This window comes from Gobio gobio, assembly GCF_949357685.1.
Source record: "Gobio gobio genome assembly, chromosome: 1".
In the NCBI taxonomy this organism is placed as follows: domain Eukaryota; kingdom Metazoa; phylum Chordata; class Actinopteri; order Cypriniformes; family Gobionidae; genus Gobio; species Gobio gobio.
Window position 1 is genome coordinate 16,297,794 of NC_137097.1, and position 23,012 is coordinate 16,320,805.

General features: G+C 43.1%; 1 protein-coding gene across 1 annotated transcript; it reads right to left on the bottom strand.

Annotated features, from left to right (window-relative positions):
• Window positions 1–20,607: 20,607 nt before the first annotated feature.
• On the bottom strand, window positions 20,608–22,122 carry LOC307118061 (zinc finger BED domain-containing protein 4-like; the record flags this gene model as incomplete). The annotated part of the gene is made up of 1 exon (XM_079803415.1): window positions 20,608–22,122. One exon carries the CDS (start codon window positions 22,120–22,122, stop codon window positions 20,608–20,610), a length of 1,515 nt encoding a protein of 504 aa, XP_079659541.1.
• Window positions 22,123–23,012: the final 890 nt, after the last annotated feature.

The window sequence follows — 23,012 nt, forward strand, 5'->3', positions numbered from 1 at the left end:
ATGTTCACGTTTCATATATTTTTTGATATACCTATGCTCTTGCTCTTTTCATCAAGGTAATTGAATGCTTCTTCCAAACCGTATTAAACTGAACTGCTCATATGATCATGACTAGAGACAGAGATGTTGCATGCAGACACACACTATGGAAGGTATCATTGTATTGTTTTACATTGAAGATATGAAAACACGTTTTAAAAAAAATCAGGCAATATCAGAACACATTCATAAACACAAATCTCACTTGATAATCTGAAAATTAAGAACTTTTGCACGAGACCTGACTGGGCTGTCTCATGTGGGGTCCCAAACTGGTTTTCCTTCCTTGTGGGTCCACCTACACACTCTTCAAGTTTGACATACTTCGTGAGGCCATGCCTTTACTATTCAGTACTTGTGGGGCCCTTTGCACATTGTCTTTCAGTTTAATACAAATCTATACCCTTTACTTCACAGTAAAAAAACAAGTCAGTTGACAACTGTTTTAGACACAGGGTCTTCATTCTGCCTGCTGTTTGTGGAACAATCCCTTTTGATTGGTTTGTCTTTTACCAACCAATAAACCACAATTTCCACAATTGCCTGTAAGTTTGTTACCTTTTTTTCAGTATTTGTATAATGTATATATTTGTAATTCATAAGTTTAAGTTTAAAAATTAACTATTCTACAGGGATGGCAATTTGTTAAGGGGATAGTTCACTCAAAAATGAAAATTCTGTCATCATTTACTGACCCTCATGTTGTTCCAAACCTGTATGAGTTTCTTTGTTCTGCTGAACACAAAAGAAGATAGTCTGAAGAATGTTTGTAACAAAGCAGATAGAGCAACCATTGACTACCATAGTATTTTTTCCCTACTATGGTAGTCAATGGTTGCTCTCTCTGCTTGGTTACAAACATTCTTCTAAATATCTTCTTTTGTGTTCAGCAGAACAAAGAAACTCATACAGGTTTGGAACAACATGAGGGTCAGTAAATAATGCAGAGCTGTATGCAGCCTTTTGGTATACGTGTTCAGAGAACATTTGTAAACAATGGAAATTCATTAGTGTTTATTTTAAGAACATTTTGGAACAATACATTTGTAATCTTTTCATGTTTCAGTTTTACGAAAAAGAGAGAGAAGAGGAAGGAACATAACAGTAAAACTACATAATATAAAACTCTCTCTCTGAATCCTTTACCTTTAGAACTAAAAAGGCTGATTTCTTAACCAACATTTTGCCCAGATGTTGAAAGCATTCCCTTAGGGAAAACATTTCAAATTCCTTAAAATCTGACCATTTTACATTTAGCCATTTACAACTTCATACTTTTGGTGTACTTTATACTTGCAGCTCATGAGCATAGCTCAAATTTTTCTTTGCAGAGCAGATATCCGTTTTTTGATGTAAAATTTAATAGCCAGCCAGTCCCTCTGTTTTAGTGCTTCAGGCTCAGATTTGAGGCACAAATCGCAGGCAGCCTTTCCTGGAACACGACAGGATTCAGCTCTTCAAGTGGAAAACGTGAGTTAAACGCTGATACAACATTAAACAATCCACAAACATTTTGAAAGCAAAACATGTAATTTGTCAATTCTTGTAATTCATATACAGATAATTTGCAATGTGAGCATGCCCAGCCTTTAGCACGCCTGGCAAACAAATTGTGCCACACGTGCAGTTCACAGAGCGATGTATGTACAAACCCGATTCCAAAAAAGTTGGGACACTGTAGAAATTGTGAGTAAAAAAGGAACGGAATAATTTACAAATCTCATAAACCTATATTTTATTCACAATAGAATATAGATAACATATCAAATGTTGAAAGTGAGACATTTTGAAATGTCATGCCAAATATTGGCTCATTTTGGATTTCATGAGAGCTACACATTCCACAAAAGTTGGGACAGGTAGCAATAAGTACAAAGTTAAATGTACATACTTTTCCGGACTCTTATTGCTACCTGCCCCAACTTTTTTGGAATCGGGTTTGTATGTGTATATGTATACAAATCTGCAGATTTATTGTACACTAGTCAACATTTGAAGAGTTTTGAGTATTGGTTTTAAGACAAATGGAAGCTTCAGCTTAAGTTCTGCCAGGAAGACTTAATCACTTCGTCACTTATTAATTTCATCTCTATCCAATCACGTCTTCATATTTTCTGTATAAAGGTCGTACTTACACATGTTTGAGTTCGCAGATGCCGATGCGACAACAATTGCTCGCATTCACTGCTAAACCATGTCCAACGATACTCCAATCGTATGCAATTACTCAGACTCTGATGACGAGTTAGTGCCGCCCTCTCCTCTTCCAACACGGCGCAGCGCTCGCCTCCAACGCCGCGACTCGCCATGGGTAACGTGGTCTATGGAGGATATGCACAGTACTCTGGAATCAGCCGGCATTCCTATCAGCCAAGGTCTGTCCAGAGAGGATCTTATTCTTCTCGCTCAAAATACTCTGGGTAATCCACCTGAGTCGGTCTCTGATATCGCGACTCCCTCAGTGTCAGGCCACTCAAAACCAGCCGGTAGAAAGAGAACAGCTAAGTCATCGTCACCTCATCCCGGTAAAAGAACTACACTGCAAGCTAGGCCACCAGTTCATTCGGATATCACCGAGCCCGATGGAGTTAACACTCAACTCCTCCAAGCGGTTCAAAGCCTCTCCCAGACCGTCAAACGCCTGGAATCAAGGATGTCAAAATTCGAACTCTCTGCGGTGACCTCCAATGGCCCGAATCAAGCCAACCACTTTGCCGTAAATCCTCAATTCTGTCCTCCTGCCAGCGGACTTAGTGATCCCCCGGGCTTCGCTTCTACTTCCTCAGCCCCGCTAGTTCTCCAACAACCAGCTCTGACACCATTTCAGGATGTTCCTGCTCCAACCGAAACTCCAGCCTTTAACCTTTCAACAGCAACTCCTGCCCAGACATTCGGCAGGCGTTTTGTCTCTCCAGCTGCGGCTACGGTATCTCCTTACATCAGAACAAAAATCATCCAAGGTAAGGACATAAACCTTGCTTCACTTCTGCTCCCATCGCCTGCTGCTGACAGGAAGGTGGTTGACTGTGGTGACGTGGCAGTCTTGCTTAAAACGTCAGATCCTAGATTACAACGGAATCTCACATTCGCAGAATTCGTCATTGCTTTTAGCATATTCAGAGATATTCTGTGTCAGGCTTTCCCAGATCGAAGGGAAGAGTTGGATTTGTATCTAGCCATGATGGCGGACTTTAACCAACGATACGGAGGCACACTCTTCTACGAATATCATAAATCATTCTCCGCCAAATCAGCTTCCTTCATTTCGCTTTTCAACTCCAGACTAGACTGGTCTGTGACTGATACCGAACTGCTCGTTCGTCATTTCGGCGGTGCAAAAACGCTGACCTGCAACATTTGTAGCGCTCACGGACACACAGCGTCTTTCTGCCCCAAAGCATTCAACAAACAAGAGCCGTACGCTGTCCAGGGTGCTGATAACGTAAGGCTCCCACAAGACAACAAGAAACGCTACATCTCAGAAAACAGAGGCGTTATTATATGTAATAACTTTAATGAATCTGTCTGTTCTTTTCCTCATTGTAAATATGAACACATTTGTAGTTTCTGCAAGGATCCGCACCCGAAATCGGTCTGCCCACGCCGGTACAAACCTCAAACTCAAGGAAAAGCCCCAATTCGGAGGAAATTCTGAAGAGCCACCCTTCTACTCCAATTAATGTTCCTAATCTCTCTAGCTACCTCTCATCTCATCCCGATTCGACTTTTGTCGACTATCTAATCACCGGTCTGTCTCAAGGGTTTCGGGTGGGCATTCTTTCCAATCTCACCACCTCCTTCATAGCTAAAAATCTGCAATCAGCTATTACTGAACCAGATGTGGTTTCTGAATTATTAGAGAGAGAAGTAAATAAAGGTTATGTCATTGGCCCTTTTGCTTCCCCTCCTTTTTCGCCTTTCCGCATTAATTCTATTGGCATCGCAACACGGAAATACTCCGGTAAAAAACGTCTGATCTTCGATATGTCTTCCCCTCATTCCGCCTACACAACGAGCGTGAACGAATGCATCCCTTCAGCCCCCTTCTCTCTACAGTACGCCTCGGTTGACAATGCTATTCATTTAATAAAGATAGCCGGGCAAGGTGCTTGGCTAGCTAAAGCCGATATTACAGATGCTTTTAAAACTATGCCAATCCATCCCTCCGATTGGCCACTTTTCGGCGTTAAATGGGATTCCAAATTCTATTTTGCCGTAAGGCTTACATTCGGGTGTAGAAGTAGCCCGCATATTTTTAATAGCCTTTCTGAAGCGATGTGCTGGATCTTGCTGAATGTCAGCAAGCTTCCCTTCGTTCTGCATTTGCTCGACGACTTTTTATTAATCGATTTTCCATCTCCCCAATCTTCTGTTCTAGACATACTCAAACATATCTTTAGTGATGTCGGCATTCCCCTCTCTGCCGAGAAAACCTTGGGACCCTCTACTTCCTTAGAATTTCTCGGGATTCATCTCGATTCTGTTCTTATGCAAGCTTCCCTTTCCCCCGAAAAGCTCGCAAGGATCAGGTTTTTTTTGGAATCTTTTTCCTCGGTCCCTTCTATATCAAAGCGCAATTTGCTCTCGCTACTCGGGCACTTAAATTTCGCCATGAGGATAATTCCTCAAGGCAGGGCTTTCATCTCACGGTTGTTAACTCTGGCCTATTCCGTGGAAAAGCTAAGCGATCAGATCCAACTAGATGAAGGCTGCTTGTCCGACATTCAATTTTGGAAAAGATTGCTTAACGATTGGAACGGCATTTCTTTTTTCTACAACGACGATTTTGAATCATCGCTTCAACTTAATTTATTCACCGACGCGGCCCCCTCCATCGGGTTCGGGGGATTCTTTCAAGGGCAGTGGTTCGCTGAAAAATGGCCTAACGATTTTCCTAAAACCGCATCAGACTCCGTTTCATCTGCGCTTTACGAGATATATCCTATAGCCGTAGCCAGCGTCATCTGGGGCCCAGAGTGGTCACGTAAACGAATCACGATGCTCTGCGATAACGAAGCCACAGTCGCCATTATTAATAAAGGCAGATCATCTTGTCATTCGATTATGCCTTTTCTGAGACGGTTAATTTGGCAATCTGTTATTTTTAACTTCATCATTAAAGCTGAACACATACCCGGCCACTGCAATGTTATTGCTGACGCTCTCTCTCGCTTTCGTTTTCAGACGTTCAGGCAGCTGTGCCCTTCAGCCAACCAGGATCCTTTAACCTGCCCTCCCTTAGGAGACATAATACTAAATTAAATGAACTGCTCACGTCAGCTAGTCATTACATTTCTAAAGGCGTCGCTCCCTCTACACTTAAAGCCTATACGTCTGCTTGGTCTGCTTTTCTTATGTTTTGCTTCTCCTTCCAAATTTCCGTTTTTCCTATTCTTATTTCGACCGTTTGCTCCTTTCTCGTCTTTAATTTCGAGAATCGCAATCTTAAAATCTCTTCTATTCGCAGACTTCTTGCCGGCATCCAATTCTACGCTAAATATTATAATCCTAATTTTCAAAGCCTTTTTTCCGACTCTTCTGTTCGATTACTACTTAAGGGGTTAGCTAAATCCTCCAGCAAAATAGCAGACAAACGCCTGCCTATTACCTTGCCTTTACTGCACAGATTAATTAATTCTGTACGCAATGGCCTTCTTTCCACTTACTTTAATATTCTTCTAGAGGCAGTGTTTTTATCTGCCTTCTACGGGTTTATGCGTCCAGGGGAATTCACTTCAGAAACTAATAAATTCGATCCTGCCCGCGGCATTTCTTTTTCCGATCTACGCTTTGGACCCAAATTCTTCACACTCTTTCTTAAGAACTCCAAAACTGACGTTCAAGGTTCCGGCGTTACCCTAACGTTCTCAAAAATTAATAATAACTTCTGTCCCTTTACAGCTATGGTGAAATTTCTTAAAATCCGGCCTATAACTTCCAAATACGCACCGCTATTTATATTACCTAACGGAGCACCCCTTTCCAAGGCTTGTTTCAGAACTCACTTAACCACTGTTATCAAAAGCTGCAGTCTATCTCCTTCTCTCTATACCGGCCATTCATTCAGGATCGGGGCAGCTACAACAGCTGCTGAACGAGGAATCTCTACATCAGCAATTAAGATCATGGGCAGATGGTCTTCCTCAGCATTTGAATTATACATCAGACCCGATTCAAGAACCATTCTCGAAGCTCAGCAAGCTCTTCAATAACAATCAGGTACAATTATGCAATTACTGGTGGTGGTTTTACGGTGGTAATGGCCTTGCGTGACCACCGGACTATATCTGTCCGGTCTATCGAGGCTGTCTATGTCTGGCCTAACGGGGCTATATCTGTCCGGTCTATCGAGGCCTGTCTATGTCTGGCCTAACGTGGCTATATCTGTCCGGTCTATCGAGGCTTGTCTATGTCTGGCCTAACGTGGCTATATCTGTCCGGTCTATCGAGACCTGTATATGTCTGGCCTAACGTGGCTATATCTGTCCGGTCTATCGAGGCCTGTATATGTCTGGCCTAACGTGGCTATATCTGTCCGGTCTATCGAGGCCTGTATATGTCTGGCCTAACGTGGCTATATCTGTCCGGTCTATCGAGGCCTGTATATGTCTGGCCTAACGTGGCTATATCTGTCCGGTCTATCGAGGCCTGTATATGTCTGGCCTAACGTGGCTATATCTGTCCGGTCTATCGAGACCTGTATATGTCTGGCCTAACGTATACGTCTGGCCTAACGTGGCTATATCTGTTCAGTCTATCAATGATCAGTCTATATCTGGCTATATAAGGCTAAAGCAGTAGCGCTATTTAAAAAAAAAAAAAAAAAAAAAAAAAAAAATTTTCATTAAACAATCATGGTAACCCCTATTTTTCCTATCTTTCAGGAACCTCAGGATCACGTCCGGCACGCAATCTTTTCGTCTACCATTTTGGGGGAAGGCTGGCCCCGTCCGGTGGATCTACAATCCACCTACTTTTGGGGGTCGGCTGCGCCCCTGCCTTCATCTTCAGGCAGGAATATGCTGATCCACTACCCTCGGATTACTAACTATGGACGGGGCCTATGCCAAAACTTTATTATGCTTGCTGGGCTGTTAATAAATTTATGCTTCATTCATCACCCTATCTCCGAGTCTTTCTGGTAGAAATGGAAGCTTCAGCTTAAGTTCTGCCAGGAAGACTTAATCACTTCGTCACTTATTAATTTCATCTCTATCCAATCACGTCTTCATATTTTCTGTATAAAGGTCGTACTTACACATGTTTGAGTTCGCAGATGCCGATGCGACAACAACCTCCACCCTCCCCACCACCACCAGGATGGTTCCGTCCATACCTCTAAGGGGGGGTCGGCTGCGCCCCTGCCTTCATCTTCAGGCAGGAATATGCTGATCCGCTACCCTCGGATTACTAACTATGGACGGGGCCTATGCCAAAACTTTATTATGCTTGCTGGGCTGTTAATAAATTTATGCTTCATTCATCACCCTATCTCCGAGTCTTTCTGGTAGAACTATTATGAAAGGTTTTGATCCTCTTAAAATTTTGACTAGTGTAGTTTGATGGTACAAATCAAACTGTGATGGCATGGGGCCTCAAAACATTGATTTTGGAAATCGCATACATTGTGATCCGTACATGTGCCACTGTGGTGATTACCTGGTGCATGAATGGCCAAACCGTCTCCAGTTGAGTCAGCAGCTTATGCCAGCGGAGTGTGAAGACTGTTGTGCATTGTTCAGAGCAACCACAGGACCACAGTGCAGCAAATCACCAGCAACACCTTAAATGTCCCCATTTCATGCTAGTGATTTGTTGCACTGTGGTCCTGCGGTCCCTGTGAAAAATGCACAACAGTCTCCCCTCTGACAATAATGCACTGCGGACATAAAACAAGTCTGTGCACCATTTTAAATGCATACTCTATATAGTAGCACATGAACAACCCACAAAGCCCCATGCCATCTCTGTTTGTCCATTATTAAACTTCAATAAATCTGCAGCTTGGGAATAGGTAATTTTGCCAAAAAATTACAGCTGCATGAAAAGTGTTCATCCTGTAACCTGTGGACATTGGTTTATCTTCTAGGTGACAGTAGCTGTGAAACTTCGTTTTATGACCATGACTGGCATTATAGTTTTGATGTTCCATGGCAAAAAATGCCAGCAAGTTTTATGGAAAAGTTGCAAAATGGCGAAAGGCCAAGTTGCTCAGAGAGAAGACAGTTGGTCCGCATTGTTGCTTCTGAGATCCTGGAAGTCAGCAAATGTCCAGCAAAAAAACATGTATCAGAAATAGCCCGACAAATGGTGATTGCATACCCAAAGTCTTTCAGAGATGAGATTGATTCCCAGGTTGTAGGAAGTGGATATGATTCTCTCCTCAAACAACTGGTGTGTAGAATTGACAATTTTAAAAAAAGCTATTAGTACACCACTTTGTGGTACTCTAGAAGTATCAACAAAGAAACGAAACTTGTTATATGGTTGTATAAATTCTGATCCACAGCTACTAGTTGGAGAAACATCCGAATTGCAGCAGGAAAAGAAAGAGAAGTTGCTAGTAATGTTTCAAAATAATGAAAGTGATGTAAAGACAATCTATGACTTAATGACTTCTACTTACACCTCTCAAAGAAACAACATCCAATCGGGAAAGGAAACCAAAGATTTACTTGATGAGTGGCCATATCTTTTTCAGCCAGCAGGAATGAAAGCACACGTTAAAGAGCTCACTGGCATTGACATAAACAACAGCTTTGAAGAATCTGCTTCCAGTAAGTTCAGAAGAATATTGGAGTACTTTAAATTTCAGTGCACAGAAAGAGCAAGCAGAGCAGGGAGAATCCTCACAAAGTATAGAGCTGGAGGGGATCATGTTTGTGGGGCAGTGATGTTGCTGCTAACCCATTTCAAAAATGACCAAGACCACTTTCTTGTGATGGTAGAAGACACCTCTGTTCCAAGTGATATATGCTCAGAACAGCTTCCAGCAACACCATGTATAGTAGTGTCTGGTGGGTATTATTTACTATGATCTTGCAACACAATAATTCCTGGTTTCGGGTGACCAGAACTCACATTCTGTTAAATATTATGTCTTACTGATTCTGTGTTTGTTCAAAGGAGAGAACCCACTGACAGTCAGTGTGTACATGGTAGCAGTAGACCAGATGATTGTAAATGACCATCTCTTGAGTTTTACAGAAGCCCTGAATCTGATGTTCTCTCTTTACTATATATTGAACATCAGTTACCCTGTAGAACTGGGAGCCACACTAGAATTCTTGCAAAGGTAATTCATAGACTGCATTCCTTTGGTTAAGAAGCATACAACAATTATTTAAGGATATTGTTTGTGTTGTGTTTTAAAGGTGCATAATTTCCCCTTATACAGGCCTTAAAGGCATCCCATTTGACATGAGCAGTGGTTTGTGTTGTGTTTATACTAAAATATACATCAATTTTATTCCCCACATATCCTACAAAAGATTCATCCTTCAGCCATTTTTGATTTAAGCACCATCTAGGAGGGTCTATCAATACATTTTTATGAGTATATTTTATGTTACATGAAGCATGGTCTGATATTGTAATACTATAATAGGAACATTCTCCCATATTAGGCAACAAGTCTGCCAAAATCAGAAAGTAATCTAAGCGAGAATATGTATTAAATGTTTTCGAGTGACAAGAGTATGTAATATCGATTGGATTATGATGTCGCCAAATGTCTACCATCTGCATAAAGTTCTGGATGATTTGCCTGCTTTTATGATGAGTCTGGTCAATTCCGGTGGATCGGTCTAGAATTGGATTTAAAACGCAGTTCCAATCTCCAACAATAATATTTTTTCTTGAGAGAGAAGAAATGGTTAGAAATAAATTTATAAAGAATCAATCATCATCTATATTAGGTCCATATACATTCACTAAGTTGAAATTTTCATGTAAAATAGGTCCTTGAATAATCAAGCATCTTCCAAATTTATCTTTTATAACATTTGTGACATGTAATGGTACCGATTTATGAATTAGTGTAATTACACCTCGAGCTCTAGATGTAAATGAGGATGCATACATCGATCCCTGCCACCTTCTGCTTATTCTGATATTTTCCTCCTCAAGAGTGTGGGTGTCCTACAGGAAAACTATTTTAGAACCTAGATCCTTTATTTTATTCATAACTTGCTTGATCTTTTTAGGTTTACTTAAGCCCCTGCAATTCCAGGAAGTATATTTAATTTCTAATTTTTGTGTCATCTAAGCAAAACATACAATGGCATAATTTTTACCCAATATAAATGTGTCTGAGAGTAAACACACAATATAACACTGGAACGGGAACTAAAAGCTGCTAACAGCACGAACATCACAAAGACAAAACACCCCCTCCCAGCTAACTGGGTATACCCCTGAAATACACTACTTCCAACCGCTAACACCGTCAGATTCCTGAGATCTGAACTGTTGTCAGTATAGAAACAGTATCTCAACGTTCACCTGCAACTGTATTCAAACAATGTATCCTTTTTGTACAGTACTTGCATTTACAACTTCAAAAAATGCCTTATCAAAAATACCTACGATATGTGGTTATTACGGCTGTGGCATTCCCTATAAACACAAGTCATTCTGTTTCTTCTGAATCCATTTGGATCTTCTGGACAAAGATCTTGGCCTCCGCTGGGGAAGTGAACTTGTGGACTTTCTCCTTGTAAGTCAGCACCAACGTGGATGGGGAAAGAATGATATGCCGCACCCCTAGTTTACGCAGCTGGTCGCGAACAAAATCGAACTGCTTCCGTTGCCTGTGCACCTCCATAGCGACATCAGCAAACCGCTTCACACAATGGTTCTTGTAGAGGATATCCTTCTTTGTTTTGGTAGCTTTTAGTACGGTTTCTTTCTGCTTGTAGTTAAGAAATCTCATGATTACCGTTCTCGGCGAGGCGTCGGTGTCTCTCTTTGGCCCGATGTGGTGAGCCCTTTCCAGGACTAAAGGGTGACGCATTGGGTTTAACTCCAGCGCGTCTGGCAGCCAGCTCTCCAAAAACCCACACATCTCGGAGCCCTCACAATTTTCTGGGAGACCCACCAGCCTAAAATTGTTCAAACGCGATCTTGTTTCCATATCGACCACTTTGTCCTCAAGATGTTTATTTCTTTTCTGTAAACTCTCGACCACCGCTTTCAAGTCGACCTGCTCCTTTTCCACATTAGACAGACGCACCTCTGCCTCGGCCATCCGCTCTGTACATTCAGATATATCCTTTCTTGTATCTTCTATAGCTTTCAGTACGCCATCAAATCTTCCCACGAACTCTGTTTTCAGATTGCGTATCTCTCCCAATATCTCATCTTTACCCATATTTAGCAGCTGTTGGTCTTTGCCGGGTGGAATCATCGCGTTATTGTTCACCTCACCTTCGTTAGTTTCTTTGCTAGCAGCGTTAGCATCAATTGTAACATTAGCTTCCTTGCTAGCTAGCTGCTCTACGCCATGCAATCCAAAGCCTGTTAATTTGGATTGCGTAGATGATTTAGGCTTATCTCTACTCCCTTTTCCAGTGCTAGGCATTTCTGCGCCAGTTTTACAATTTCAGAGAGTTGTTTGGCTCAACTGAAAGGATTAGTCAGGATTGTTGTAGAAAACAGGCACGAACGTGACCTTCTAGCTTGCGAAAATTGGAAAAATTTCGCCTGGTCTGATGAGTCTCGATTTCTGTTGAGACATTCAGATGGTAGAGTCAGAATTTGGCGTAAACAAAATGAGAACATGGATCCATCATGCCTGTGTAATGGTGTGGGGGATGTTTTCTTGGCACACTTTAGGCCCCTTAGTGCCAATTGGACATCGTTTAAATGCCACGGCCTACCTGAGCATTGTTTCTGACCATGTCCATTAGGGCTGCACGATTAATCGAAAAACAATCACGATCTCGATTCAAACATAAATGCGATCTCATTTCTTAATGTTGGCGATTCACTTCCGTGTATTTCCCTCAGATCATGCTGTGTTCACGCGTTATTGGTCAAAGAGCTTGTCACACTCACACAATAACAAAACACTAACCAATCAATCATAAATCTCCACTTCTCTCCCTCATTGGCCATGTTCCGCTGTTACTGACGTGTAACAAGGCGGCAGACCTAAACGGAGTCAGATTTGTAGCGGTAAGAGGTAAAAATGAACCCCAGTGTGAAAAATCCCTGTGGCGACGGTGAGATTGAGGATGTAACAACAACATTGGTACAGAAAAAAGGAGCACATTCCACCGTGTGGAGCTTTTTCGGGTTTAAACCTGAAGACGATGCGCAAAGAGTTAGGCTATTTGCAAAGAGTTAGGCTATTTGCAAACAGTGCTTTTGCATCGTCACCACAAAAAACAGTACGAGTTAGCCATGAGAGACAAGGGAGCCACACCACAAAATACCAGCCGCCAGACCACGCAAACTTCCATAACTCAGACGTTGTACGGAGCATCGCCATACCCTCCAAGTTCCCAGCGGCACAAAGATATAACAAAAGCCATTAGGGCTGTCACTTTTTATTCGATATTCGAATATGCATTCGAACATGACGTGAAATATCCGTAATCGAACTATAAATAAACTATCCGTTTTTTAAAGTGCCATGCAGAGCGGGTACCCGCGAATATTGCTGAAACGGGTGAAAAACATCCCAACTGTGTCGGATGCGGGTCGGGTCGGACAAGGGAGAACACGGGTTTTAAACAGTCACGTACAAACGAATATATATAAAAAAATATATGCATGTAGCGCGCCGCCGCTCCCATTACGCGCATCACGCGCTGCGCGTCAGGCACCACCAAGTGCTGAGGGGGGCACCACAAGAAAATGCTCTCTCCACCTGCATTTCAAGATGATAAAATAATTTCAAATCCTTATTAGTTTATTTGTGCCCGCGCGCCCTCCCAGGAGAATCACAACCGCGCGCAATCTGCCTGCACTGCAGTCGAGATGGATCCTGAGCAGTTGAAGAAAAAAATAGCCGCAAATGTGGAAGTTCATCGCTGAGGAAGCACAGATAACTGTGGTAACAAACCAAACACAAGCAGTTCAGTCGAACATTTTTTTTTATGTTTCCTGAGTTTGATCTCTTAATAACACTGTCTTAGTACATTAAGCCACGTTAAGCGTTTTCTAACATTTTTTAAAAACTATTTTATTTATAGTTTTCATTTTTTACAAAAACACAAAAACAAAAGGAAACAACGAAATAAGACAACAAAAAAACTCTCTCCACAAGGCAAGATATTAAATAATCATAAAAATAGAAATAAACATTAATAAGCATAGATTTACATCTAGTCATTTTAATTGAATTGTAACTAATTACTTTTATTTAACATTTTTATTAATTTTTAATAAGTATAAGAAAAAATGAGAATCGTGTAAGAGAATCGTGATCTCAATTCCCATGGAGAAAAATCGTGATTCACATTTTAGCAAGAATCGTGCAGCCCTAACCTTTATGACCACCTTGTCCCCATCCTCTGGTGGCTACTTCCAGCAGGATAATGCACCATGTCACAAAGCTCAAATCATTTCAAATTGGTTTCTTGAACATGACAATGAGTTCACTGGACTAAAATGGCCCCCACAGTCACCAGATCTCAACCCAATAGAGCATCTTTGGGATGTGGTGGAATGGGAGCTTCGTGCCCTGGATGTGCATCCCACAAATCTCCATCAACTGCAAGATGCTCTCCTATCGATATGGGCCAACATTTCTAAAGAATGCTTTCAGCACCTTGTTGAATCAATGCCACGTAGAATTAAGGCAGTTCTGAAGGCGAAAGGGGGTCAAACACAGTATTAGTATGGTGTTCCTAATAATCCTTTAGGTGAGTGTATATAAAATTATTTACATATAATTAGTTAATTTTATATATTCATATGATATGCTATTATGTTGTATATTCATGTCATTGTTATCCTATGGACTACACTATTATTACCATCAAGGACATGAATTTATTGAGGAAAGGAAAATTTGCCAGGGACGTGCTGCTTATTCAAAGAAAGAGCTTTATTAGCACAAACACACAACCATGTACAAAACGTAGGAGATCTGCCCACACAACAAATGGGAAGCTCACGAGAAGCCCAAAATCCTACAGCACCATGAAGTGTCTGTTTTCCGCTTCAGTATCTAGTGGCATTCTGTCTGAATTCAGTCCATTTTGCAGACGTCTGTGGTGCGTTGCCCTGTACTTTGGAATCGCCTCTAATCTCGACTGCAGCGTGGCACAGAGCTCGGTGAGCTCCTGGCTGCGAAAGGATGGAGGTCGCACAATCCATCCAGACACCCCGCCAACGCTGCCGTCTTCCTCATCAGACATCAGGTCTATGGTAGCGCACTTCCAAAGGCCCACCTCATCCTCAGCTAGCACACTCTGTCTTGCTTCTAGCAGCTGTAAAAACAGCCAATAAAGACAATCAGTATTGCGCGAGGCACTGCATATGGACTCAACACATCTATTAAGTCACATTGACCAAAAACGGATCTAATCTAATAAATCTTACCCTCTTTCTTCTCGCTCGACTCCGAGCTGAACTCTTCACTGCTTCCGCCTGCGATGCAAGATCTGGATGTTTGAACCTGAAGCTCCTGCGTACGGTCTCGTAATATGTCTTACAGGCAGCTGGAAAACAATTAAATGAGAGTGATATGAATAAAAAAACAATGTGTAAAAGAACTTAAACAATAAAAACAATAAAGGAGAAAATAGTAAAAGTTACTTACACACAATGTCATCATTATCAGCATCATGTAAATCTGGACTTGCAGACATAGCTCCGAGCAAATATGAGGTCACGGCCTCGTTATGAGGCGAGGTTAGTCTGTGAAAACAAAATGTACGGTTAAGATCGGTATCTATTAACAGATCTATATCCTTATACAGGAGAATGAAAGCATATTCTTTTAATCTTACCCTTGCTCCGGTTCGTAGCGCCTACAATTAGTCTCTGAGTTGTGAAGACGGCGTACTGCTTCCTGTAAATTACAAGACCAAAAAAAAAAAACACTTTTATAAAGCAACTTACAATTGCTCTTTTACAAGTCTACTTTTAGCCTACTTAAAAAAGCTTAGCTTAGATAGCAGTCTTACCGCAATCTGAGGATTGTGCACCCGTCTTCTCTTCTTAGAGTTAGTATGTTCCACACAGTTTTTCGACTCCAAAGCAGCCAACTTATCTTCTATGGCCAGCAACCTGGAGCTTACTAAAGTGAACTGCTCATTTACATCGGCAGCAAACTGAGCAAGCTGATGAGACAGTCCACCGATAGCATTCAGCAGTTTCTTCTCGGCGGTCTGCGGACTGGCTGAAAGGGGTTGATCGCGTCCATGCAGAGGAGCTGAAGGGGACCAGCCTTCAACCAGCCATTGTAGATCACAAAACAGCAAAAACACAGGAAATGGAGGAAAAGGTCTGAGTACAGGAGTAAAAACATGTCTGTTTATATGCTCATCTTGCAAGTACTGCTGTATGAGTCGTCATGCCCAGGACCTCGCGCGTGATTGGATGAGGGCTAGAAGGCTCGTCGGGCTCCTCCAATCACATGTGAGGTCATTGTTATACGGAAGAACTCATGAGACAAGCTTGCATGTCTATGATATAAACAAGCACGGTGTGCCTATAAAGCTCTGTGATATAAACACGTCTGTTGAAAGATTGACGTCCCAAGACTGAAGAAAAGACCTCTGCGCCTCTGTGAACATTGCGACACTGAACTCTGTCATACACAGTATTTTGACCACAGAAAGAGCTATTTCAAAAATGGAGTTTGGGAGAAAAAAATCCAAGAAGGCTAGGTCAGATAACATATCCAGTCATGACCCAACTGGCGGGAGTTATGTACCGTCTATGTGTAAAGACCTCGAAGATAACTTGGCTGGAGTTGGAGAGATTGATGAAAGTGAAATGCACAAGGACCAGAAAAAGAAGTGATGGAAGAATCTGAAGAAATGCACCCAGCGACTGACAGTTAATACATCCACTGTGCATTTAAGCAAGACCAAAGAAAAGGTCACTGTAGTCATGCCACTATGCCCAGTGGTTGAGCTCTAGGAGACCGTGATGCTGTTTGCATGGAATGCACATTTTACATTTGTGGCAAAGCAGGATTAAAACTAATTGTTTAAATAAATTGTTTTGTTTATCTTTTTTTACATAACATTGTCCATTGCTAATGACACACAATAAATAATCTAGCATACTTTCATTAAATATATAAATTCAAGCTAAAATTTAAGATTTTATAATTAGGCTACACTGAGCCTGATCTATTTATACCTGAGATTTTCTTAAAATTAAGTTAATACCTTTTAGAAAAATGTCACTTGGGGTAAAACTCCTGCTACTCTGATTTGCATTTGTATAGCTCACAGCATTTTCATTTACATGTTAAAGCCTCCCCTGGAATTAGGGGATGGGGGGTCATGGGGGGTCAACTGCCAAGCAAGACCCATGTCAATGTCGGACAATTCACAGCAGTTTTCGGTGTTGCCTGCAAATTGCTGTGTGCAGTCGTAAACCTGAACTTCCACGACAATCTACAGTGCCGCTTACTGACCAAAATCCCACTTTTCATTTATGTTCAGGTATGTTAATGTGATAATACGTTTTTACAACAGATTTTTACTAATTTAATGTGTGACATGTCGTAATAACGAATGTTCAACTTGGAAGTGAGATATTCTCAGGTTGAAGGCAGAATAGTTTTTGTCTGGTCATGTGATCTCAGCATGTCAGACCCGCTCCATGTCAAATAAAACAACCACTTTAATTATGACACTCTTCAAAATATCCTTCATTTCTGTAGAGCTGGACATTTTAATAAGGATCAAATGACTGAGTTCAGCTTTGAGAATGAAACTGAAAGGATTGAAAATAATCAAAGATATTTGATATTTGATATTTGAAATCCAACAAAGAAATTTGCTTCCCTTTCAAGGGAACTCGCGCTGCGTCAAAACGCTTTGAGAACGCTTCTGCGTGATTGCGTCTTGAAGCACTTGTGGAATCAGTCCAATGGACAGACGGAACGTCATAGACGGGTGACGTCATAGACCGGAAACTATAAAGCACCCGTGAACACAGACAGAACTAGCTTCTTCGCCTTCAAGAAGCGCTCTGTGTGAATCTTGTCTGTAAAAATTGGTGTTTTTTGTCTGTCTTTAAAGAAAAAAAAAAAAAAAAAAGTTAGGCAGGAGTTTTCCACCTTTGTTCTTGTAAAAGAAAAACATAAAAGTAAAACAAACGTGACAGCAATTCACTGGATGTGTTCATCCCTGCCCTCATTTCATTACGGGTGGGGATGCATATTCTATGTGTGTTGACTGTTCGTTAAGCCGCCGGGCGCTCTCCGACGAGGGCGCTTCGGCTCGCGTTCCCCGCGGCTCAGGTCCCTTCTGCCGAGGCAGAGCGGCGGCTTCAGTCGTGGGGATCGCAAATAGGTCCGGCAGAGGGGTTAGAGACGGGCATCGCCCTTTCTCTGTCTTCCCCTGCCGGATCCAGTGTTTCATCTCAGGGTTGGAAGCACGCTTGCGGTTCCTTCCGCCCCGGGTGAAGCGCAGAGACATATGTATGTGCGTCAGCTTTCATAAAAAAGGAGTGGGCGGACATTCATTGATACATTTCTCAAATGTGTAAGAAAAGCACGTAGCTAAAAAGAGAAAATAACGACTCGGATCTCATATTTGCCGAGGCAACATGTAGATTACAGTCTGCAATATAAACACTGCATCTCACGTTTTGCCGAGGCAGCGTGTAGACTGCTAAGAATGTAACGGATTTGCAGAGCTCGTGTTTCCGAGGCAACACGTAGATTACAGTCTGCAATATAGTAGCGTTTGATCTTGCGTTTTGCCGAGGCAACGCATAGATCAGGGTCTGCTAAAAAATATAATGGACAGAGCTCGTGTTTGCCGAGGCAACACGTAGATTACATTCTGAAATATAAGAGAAATCAATGGATCTCGTGTTTGCCGAGGCAACACGTAGATCATGTTGCCACAATGCATTTATAAATGAGGGAAAGAAGGAAGAGAAAAAGAAAAAGAGAAGCCTTTTTCTCTGTTCCTATGTTTGACTCCTCTTTGCATTTTTCATGCCAATAATATTCAGCCAAAAGAGTGAACATCTGAGTGGTTTTGAATGCATTTCATTTTGACAAATTAAATCATATTTCTTTGTGGCTTGAGAATTCTTTATATATGGAACATATATATACATATTTCTAAAAATCCATGGTTATGGTAAGAGCATGCGCTGAGTGCTTCATGCCCTTTCTAATTCCAAAATGTGGAAGCAGAGTGAAGTTCTCTTCAGGCAAGGCGGTATTGAAAGACCGTTATTGTCATAAAGAGGGCTTTGTCAAAGTAAAACTCCTGATGCCATCAATGTCAGGTTTCTGAGGGAAACCCTCCGTAGGAAGGCGGTGTTCACCACATTATACGCTGCCCATCTCCCTTCGGGGCCCTCAAGGGGACCATTCTGCCAACCTCGCCATTTCATGTGTTTCGGGGCGCAGTGGTCTCTGGCGAACACATATCTCAGGGTCCACCCGGAAACGTAGTGGCCCTGGGATGTGCGCACCCTCCGAGGAGGGTCCTAGAGCAGTCAGGCCAGTTGTTCACTGCGCCTTCGTGCTTCAGGGCACTGCGCTTGCTGCTTGTGGTACACTAGAGGCCAGTCTTGAGAGACTGGTATCTCTAATATTTCTGACAATATAAATATCATGTCTCTGAGGGTCCCTTCCGTAGGAAGGCAGTGTCCACCTCATTATACGGTGCCCGTCTCCCTTCGGTGCCCTCAGGGGGACCATTCTGCCAACCCTGCCACCTCGTGTGTTTCAGGGCGCAGTGGTCCCTAACGAGCACATATCTCAGGTTCCACCCGGAAAACGTAGTGGCCCTGGGATGTGCGCCCCCTCTGAGGAGGGTCCTAGAGCAGTCAGGCCAGTTGTTCCCTGCGCCTTCGTGCTTCAGGGCACTGCGCTTGCTGCTTGTGGCCACGGGCCAGTCTCGAGAGACTGGTATCTCTAATATTTCTGACGAGCTCATATCTCAGGTTTCACCCGGAAAACGTAGTGGCCCTGGGATGTGCGCCCCCTCCGAGGAGGGTCCTAGAGCAGTCAGGCCAGTTGTTCCCTGCGCCTTCGTGCTTCAGGGCACTGTGCTTGCTGCTTGTGGCCAGAGGCCAGTCTCGAGAGACTGGTATCTCTAATATTTCTGACGAGCTCATATCTCAGGTTCCACCCGGAAAACGTAGTGGCCCTGGGGTGTGCGCCCCCTCCGATGAGGGTCCTAGAGCAGTCAGGCCAGTTGTTTCCTGCGCCTTCGTGCTTCAGGGCACTGTGCTTGCTGTTCGCGGTATGTCAGAGGTCAGTCTTGAGGGACTGGCACCATGGCAGAATCTGTTAGGTTTCATGGCAGCTGCGTCCGACGGGGATACCTTTTTGGCCTGCTGAGCATGAGACCGTGACAGTGGTGGCTCATAACCAAGGGGTTTCCCTGAGGGGATACCTGCTCCGCATTATGGAAGTCACGCGGCGATGCTTTCGTGCTTTAGTTATGTGGAAAGATCCTTGGTTTATGCCCTAAAGGCTGGTATTGGGGACTCATGTTCGTCGCGTTACGCTAACGACAGAGTTTCCTTTGCGGGCTGGGGGTAGAAATCATGAGTGGTCACTCTCTAGAGCAATATAACACTGCATCTCATGTTTTGCCGAGGCAGAGTGTAGATGCAGTCTGAAAAAAGAAAAAGAAAAAAGAAGGAAGCACATCTCAGGTTCCACCCAGAAACGTAGTGGTCCTGGGATGTGCGCCCCCTCCGAGGAGGGTCCTAGAGCAGTCAGGCCAGTTGTTCCCTGCGCCTTCGTGCTTCAGGGCACTGCGCTTGCTGCTTGTGGTACACCAGAGGCCAGTCTTGAGAGACTGGTATCTATAATATTTAGGGATGCACCGAATCCACATTTCTGGGGTTCGGCCGAATACCGAATCCACTGGTAAAGATTCTGCCGAATCCGAAACCGAATACCGAATCCTACTCCCATCCCGTCCATTAACACAGTAAACACATTACTGAAGTAAACAATGTCCACAGCAGTGTATTTTTCAATTTATTTTATTTTAACAAAAAAAAAAAAAGATTAGGCAACGTTATGCCAGGATGACAAAGTGGGAAAAACTATTTTGACAATTACCACAGGCTTGTTTATTTCAAGATCCAAATCAATATCCACAGTATTAGCCTTTTAGATTTATAATCCCATAAAGTATAAACCAAAACCTTTCTATAAATGTGTAACAATGCAAAGAAAAGTGTTTTTTCCTTCTTCTTTTTTTAATCAAAATATGTTTGGCGACTTAACTGAATTATTGAACATTTACTCAATAAACATGGATAATAATTAACATAAAGTAGGCTGTTGTTTCTTTTAGAACAGTATAGGCTACGATTAGAACAGTAGCCAAATATTACGAAAAATCACAAACACCTCTCCTGTATAATTAAGCTATAAACTCTAACCTTTCATATGAAATGAGAGTTTCCTTTCAGGAAAACTAGACGCTCGGCGTTAACAGGTGACAGCCGGTTGCGAGTGTGGGAACGAATGTCCCCAGCCGTACTGAAAAGTCTTTCACTGGGCACAGAGGTTGGTGGCGCACAGAGGTAGACCTTTGCTGTTTTTGCCAGGAGTGGAAATCGCTGCTTATTTGTCTTCCACCACAGAAGAGGATCCTCTCTAAGAGGAATCAGAGGCTCGCTGAAAAAAGTGCTCATCTCCGCGTCAGCACCCGATGTGACTGCCTCAGTATTGCTGCGGTACAGATCATCCCAGCCGCCCCAGATTCCTGAACAGTGTCGTTTAGTGCTAACTGTCGGGCCTTGTTCCTCCTCAGGCTGTTCAGTTGCTTTAGTTGTAGGCCTAGCAGATGCGACTTGATCTGATTCAGATAAACGGGATACAGCCTCCTGCACAAGCAACTTTGATCGACACTGTTCTGTTTCACTCCCCCAAATTTTCGCCTTGTATCTGGGATCCAGACTTGTTGCCACAACTAAGTTGCTATTCTGCTCGCTTCCCTCAAACCTATCCTGCAGAGATTTCAGCAAGCGGGTTTTCATCTGCTTGATTCCATGACCGTCTGTTTCGTTGTGGATATAGCGCTTCAACATCATCACAGCTGGCAGGACAGTGGATATACACGCATTTTCTGCGCTTATTTCTCTAGTCAACTCCTCGAAGGGCCTGAGCACCTTGAGAACATCCTCCATCAGAGTCCACCTCTGTGCATGAATATGTTGCATACCATCTGTCTCCGACACGTAGATGTTTATGGCACGTTTCTGTTCTATTAAACGATCGAACATCAGATATGTCGAATTCCATCGTGTTGACACGTCCTGGATTAAATGGTGATTTGGCAGCCCAAACTCCTGCTGTAGAGCAGAAAGCCTTGATTTAGCACTTGAAGAGTGCCTAAAGTGACCAACAGTTTTCCTGGCCAGTGCGATCATGTCAGAGACACTTTGTTGTGAGAAAAGACTGTCGTGGATGCATAACTGGAGCGTGTGCGCAAAACAGCCAGCACTTGGAATCCCTGCCTCGGACATGGCTTTCTGCATGTTTGCAGCATTGTCCCTCAAGACCAGGTGACACTTGGTAACAGGTATTTCCCACGCTCTAATAATCTCTTGCAGTGCATCTGCAATGTTTAACGCGGTGTGCCTTCCATCGAACGCTTCACATCGAAGAATAGCATGTGTGCGCTTAAAATCATCATTAATCCAATGTGAGGTCACACTGATGTAGGACTGTGTAGTGTACTCACAAGTCCATATGTCGCATGTAAATGCAAAAGCGTGTGCTTCGGCAATGTGTGCTTTTATGCGGGAAGTGATGGACTCGTGCATTTCAGGGATGATTTTGTCAGCAAAAAAGCGCCTGGATGGGATTTTGTAACGTGGCTCAAGCAGATGAAGTAGCTCGTTGAATCCATTGTCTTCCACTACACTATAGGGCTGCAAGTCAATGGCTATCATTTTCCCAATTGCTGCATGAATGGTTTTCGCTCGTGTGTGATCTGAAGCCCACTGTTTGTTCAGTGTAGGGCTAGCAAAGCTGGTAATGGTTGTCTGATTAACACAAGTTTTTAGCTGTGACTGTCCTTCCTTTGCCGTACCTGAAGTTGATGCGTTTGGGCTACTGTCTTCCTTCATGCACAACTCGTATTCTTTAGGATGTCTTATGCGCAAATGTTTTAACAGCGGCGATGTTGTGTACTGTTTGGGGTCCTTTCCACCACGAGACAAATCGGCATTGCAAAGTGAACATGTTGCTCGACTTGAATCTCCTTCTTTTAACTGAAAGTACTGCCAAACTACACTTTTTCTGCTCACAGGTTCCATTTTTTCACTCTCACAGCCTATTGCATTCGTTCGAACGATCCACCTGGTAAACAAACACCTTCCCGTAATCAACTGCGGCGTCATTACGTTGACCAGCGTAGCGCGCATAGTGCAGGTTCGGTTCGGTGGAAAAAAATTCTAAGGTTCGGCAGAAACCGAACCCCGTCAAAAAGCCCAATATTCGGCCGAATCCGAATCCGAATCCTGGATTCGGTGCATCCCTAATAATATTTCTGACAATTTCAATATCATGTCTCTGAGGATCCCCTCCATAGGAAGGCGGTCTCTACTTCATTATACGGTGCCCGTCTCCCTTCGGTGCCCTCAGGGGGACCATTCTGTCAACCCTGCCACCTCGTGTGTTTCGGGGCGCAGTGGTCCCTAACGAGCACATATCTCAGGTTCCACCCGGAAACGTAATGGCCCTGGGATGTGCGCCCCCTCCAAGGAGGGTCCTAGAGCGGTCAGGCCAGTTGTTCCCTGCGCCTTCGTGCTTCAGGGCACTGCGCTTGCTGCTTGTGGTA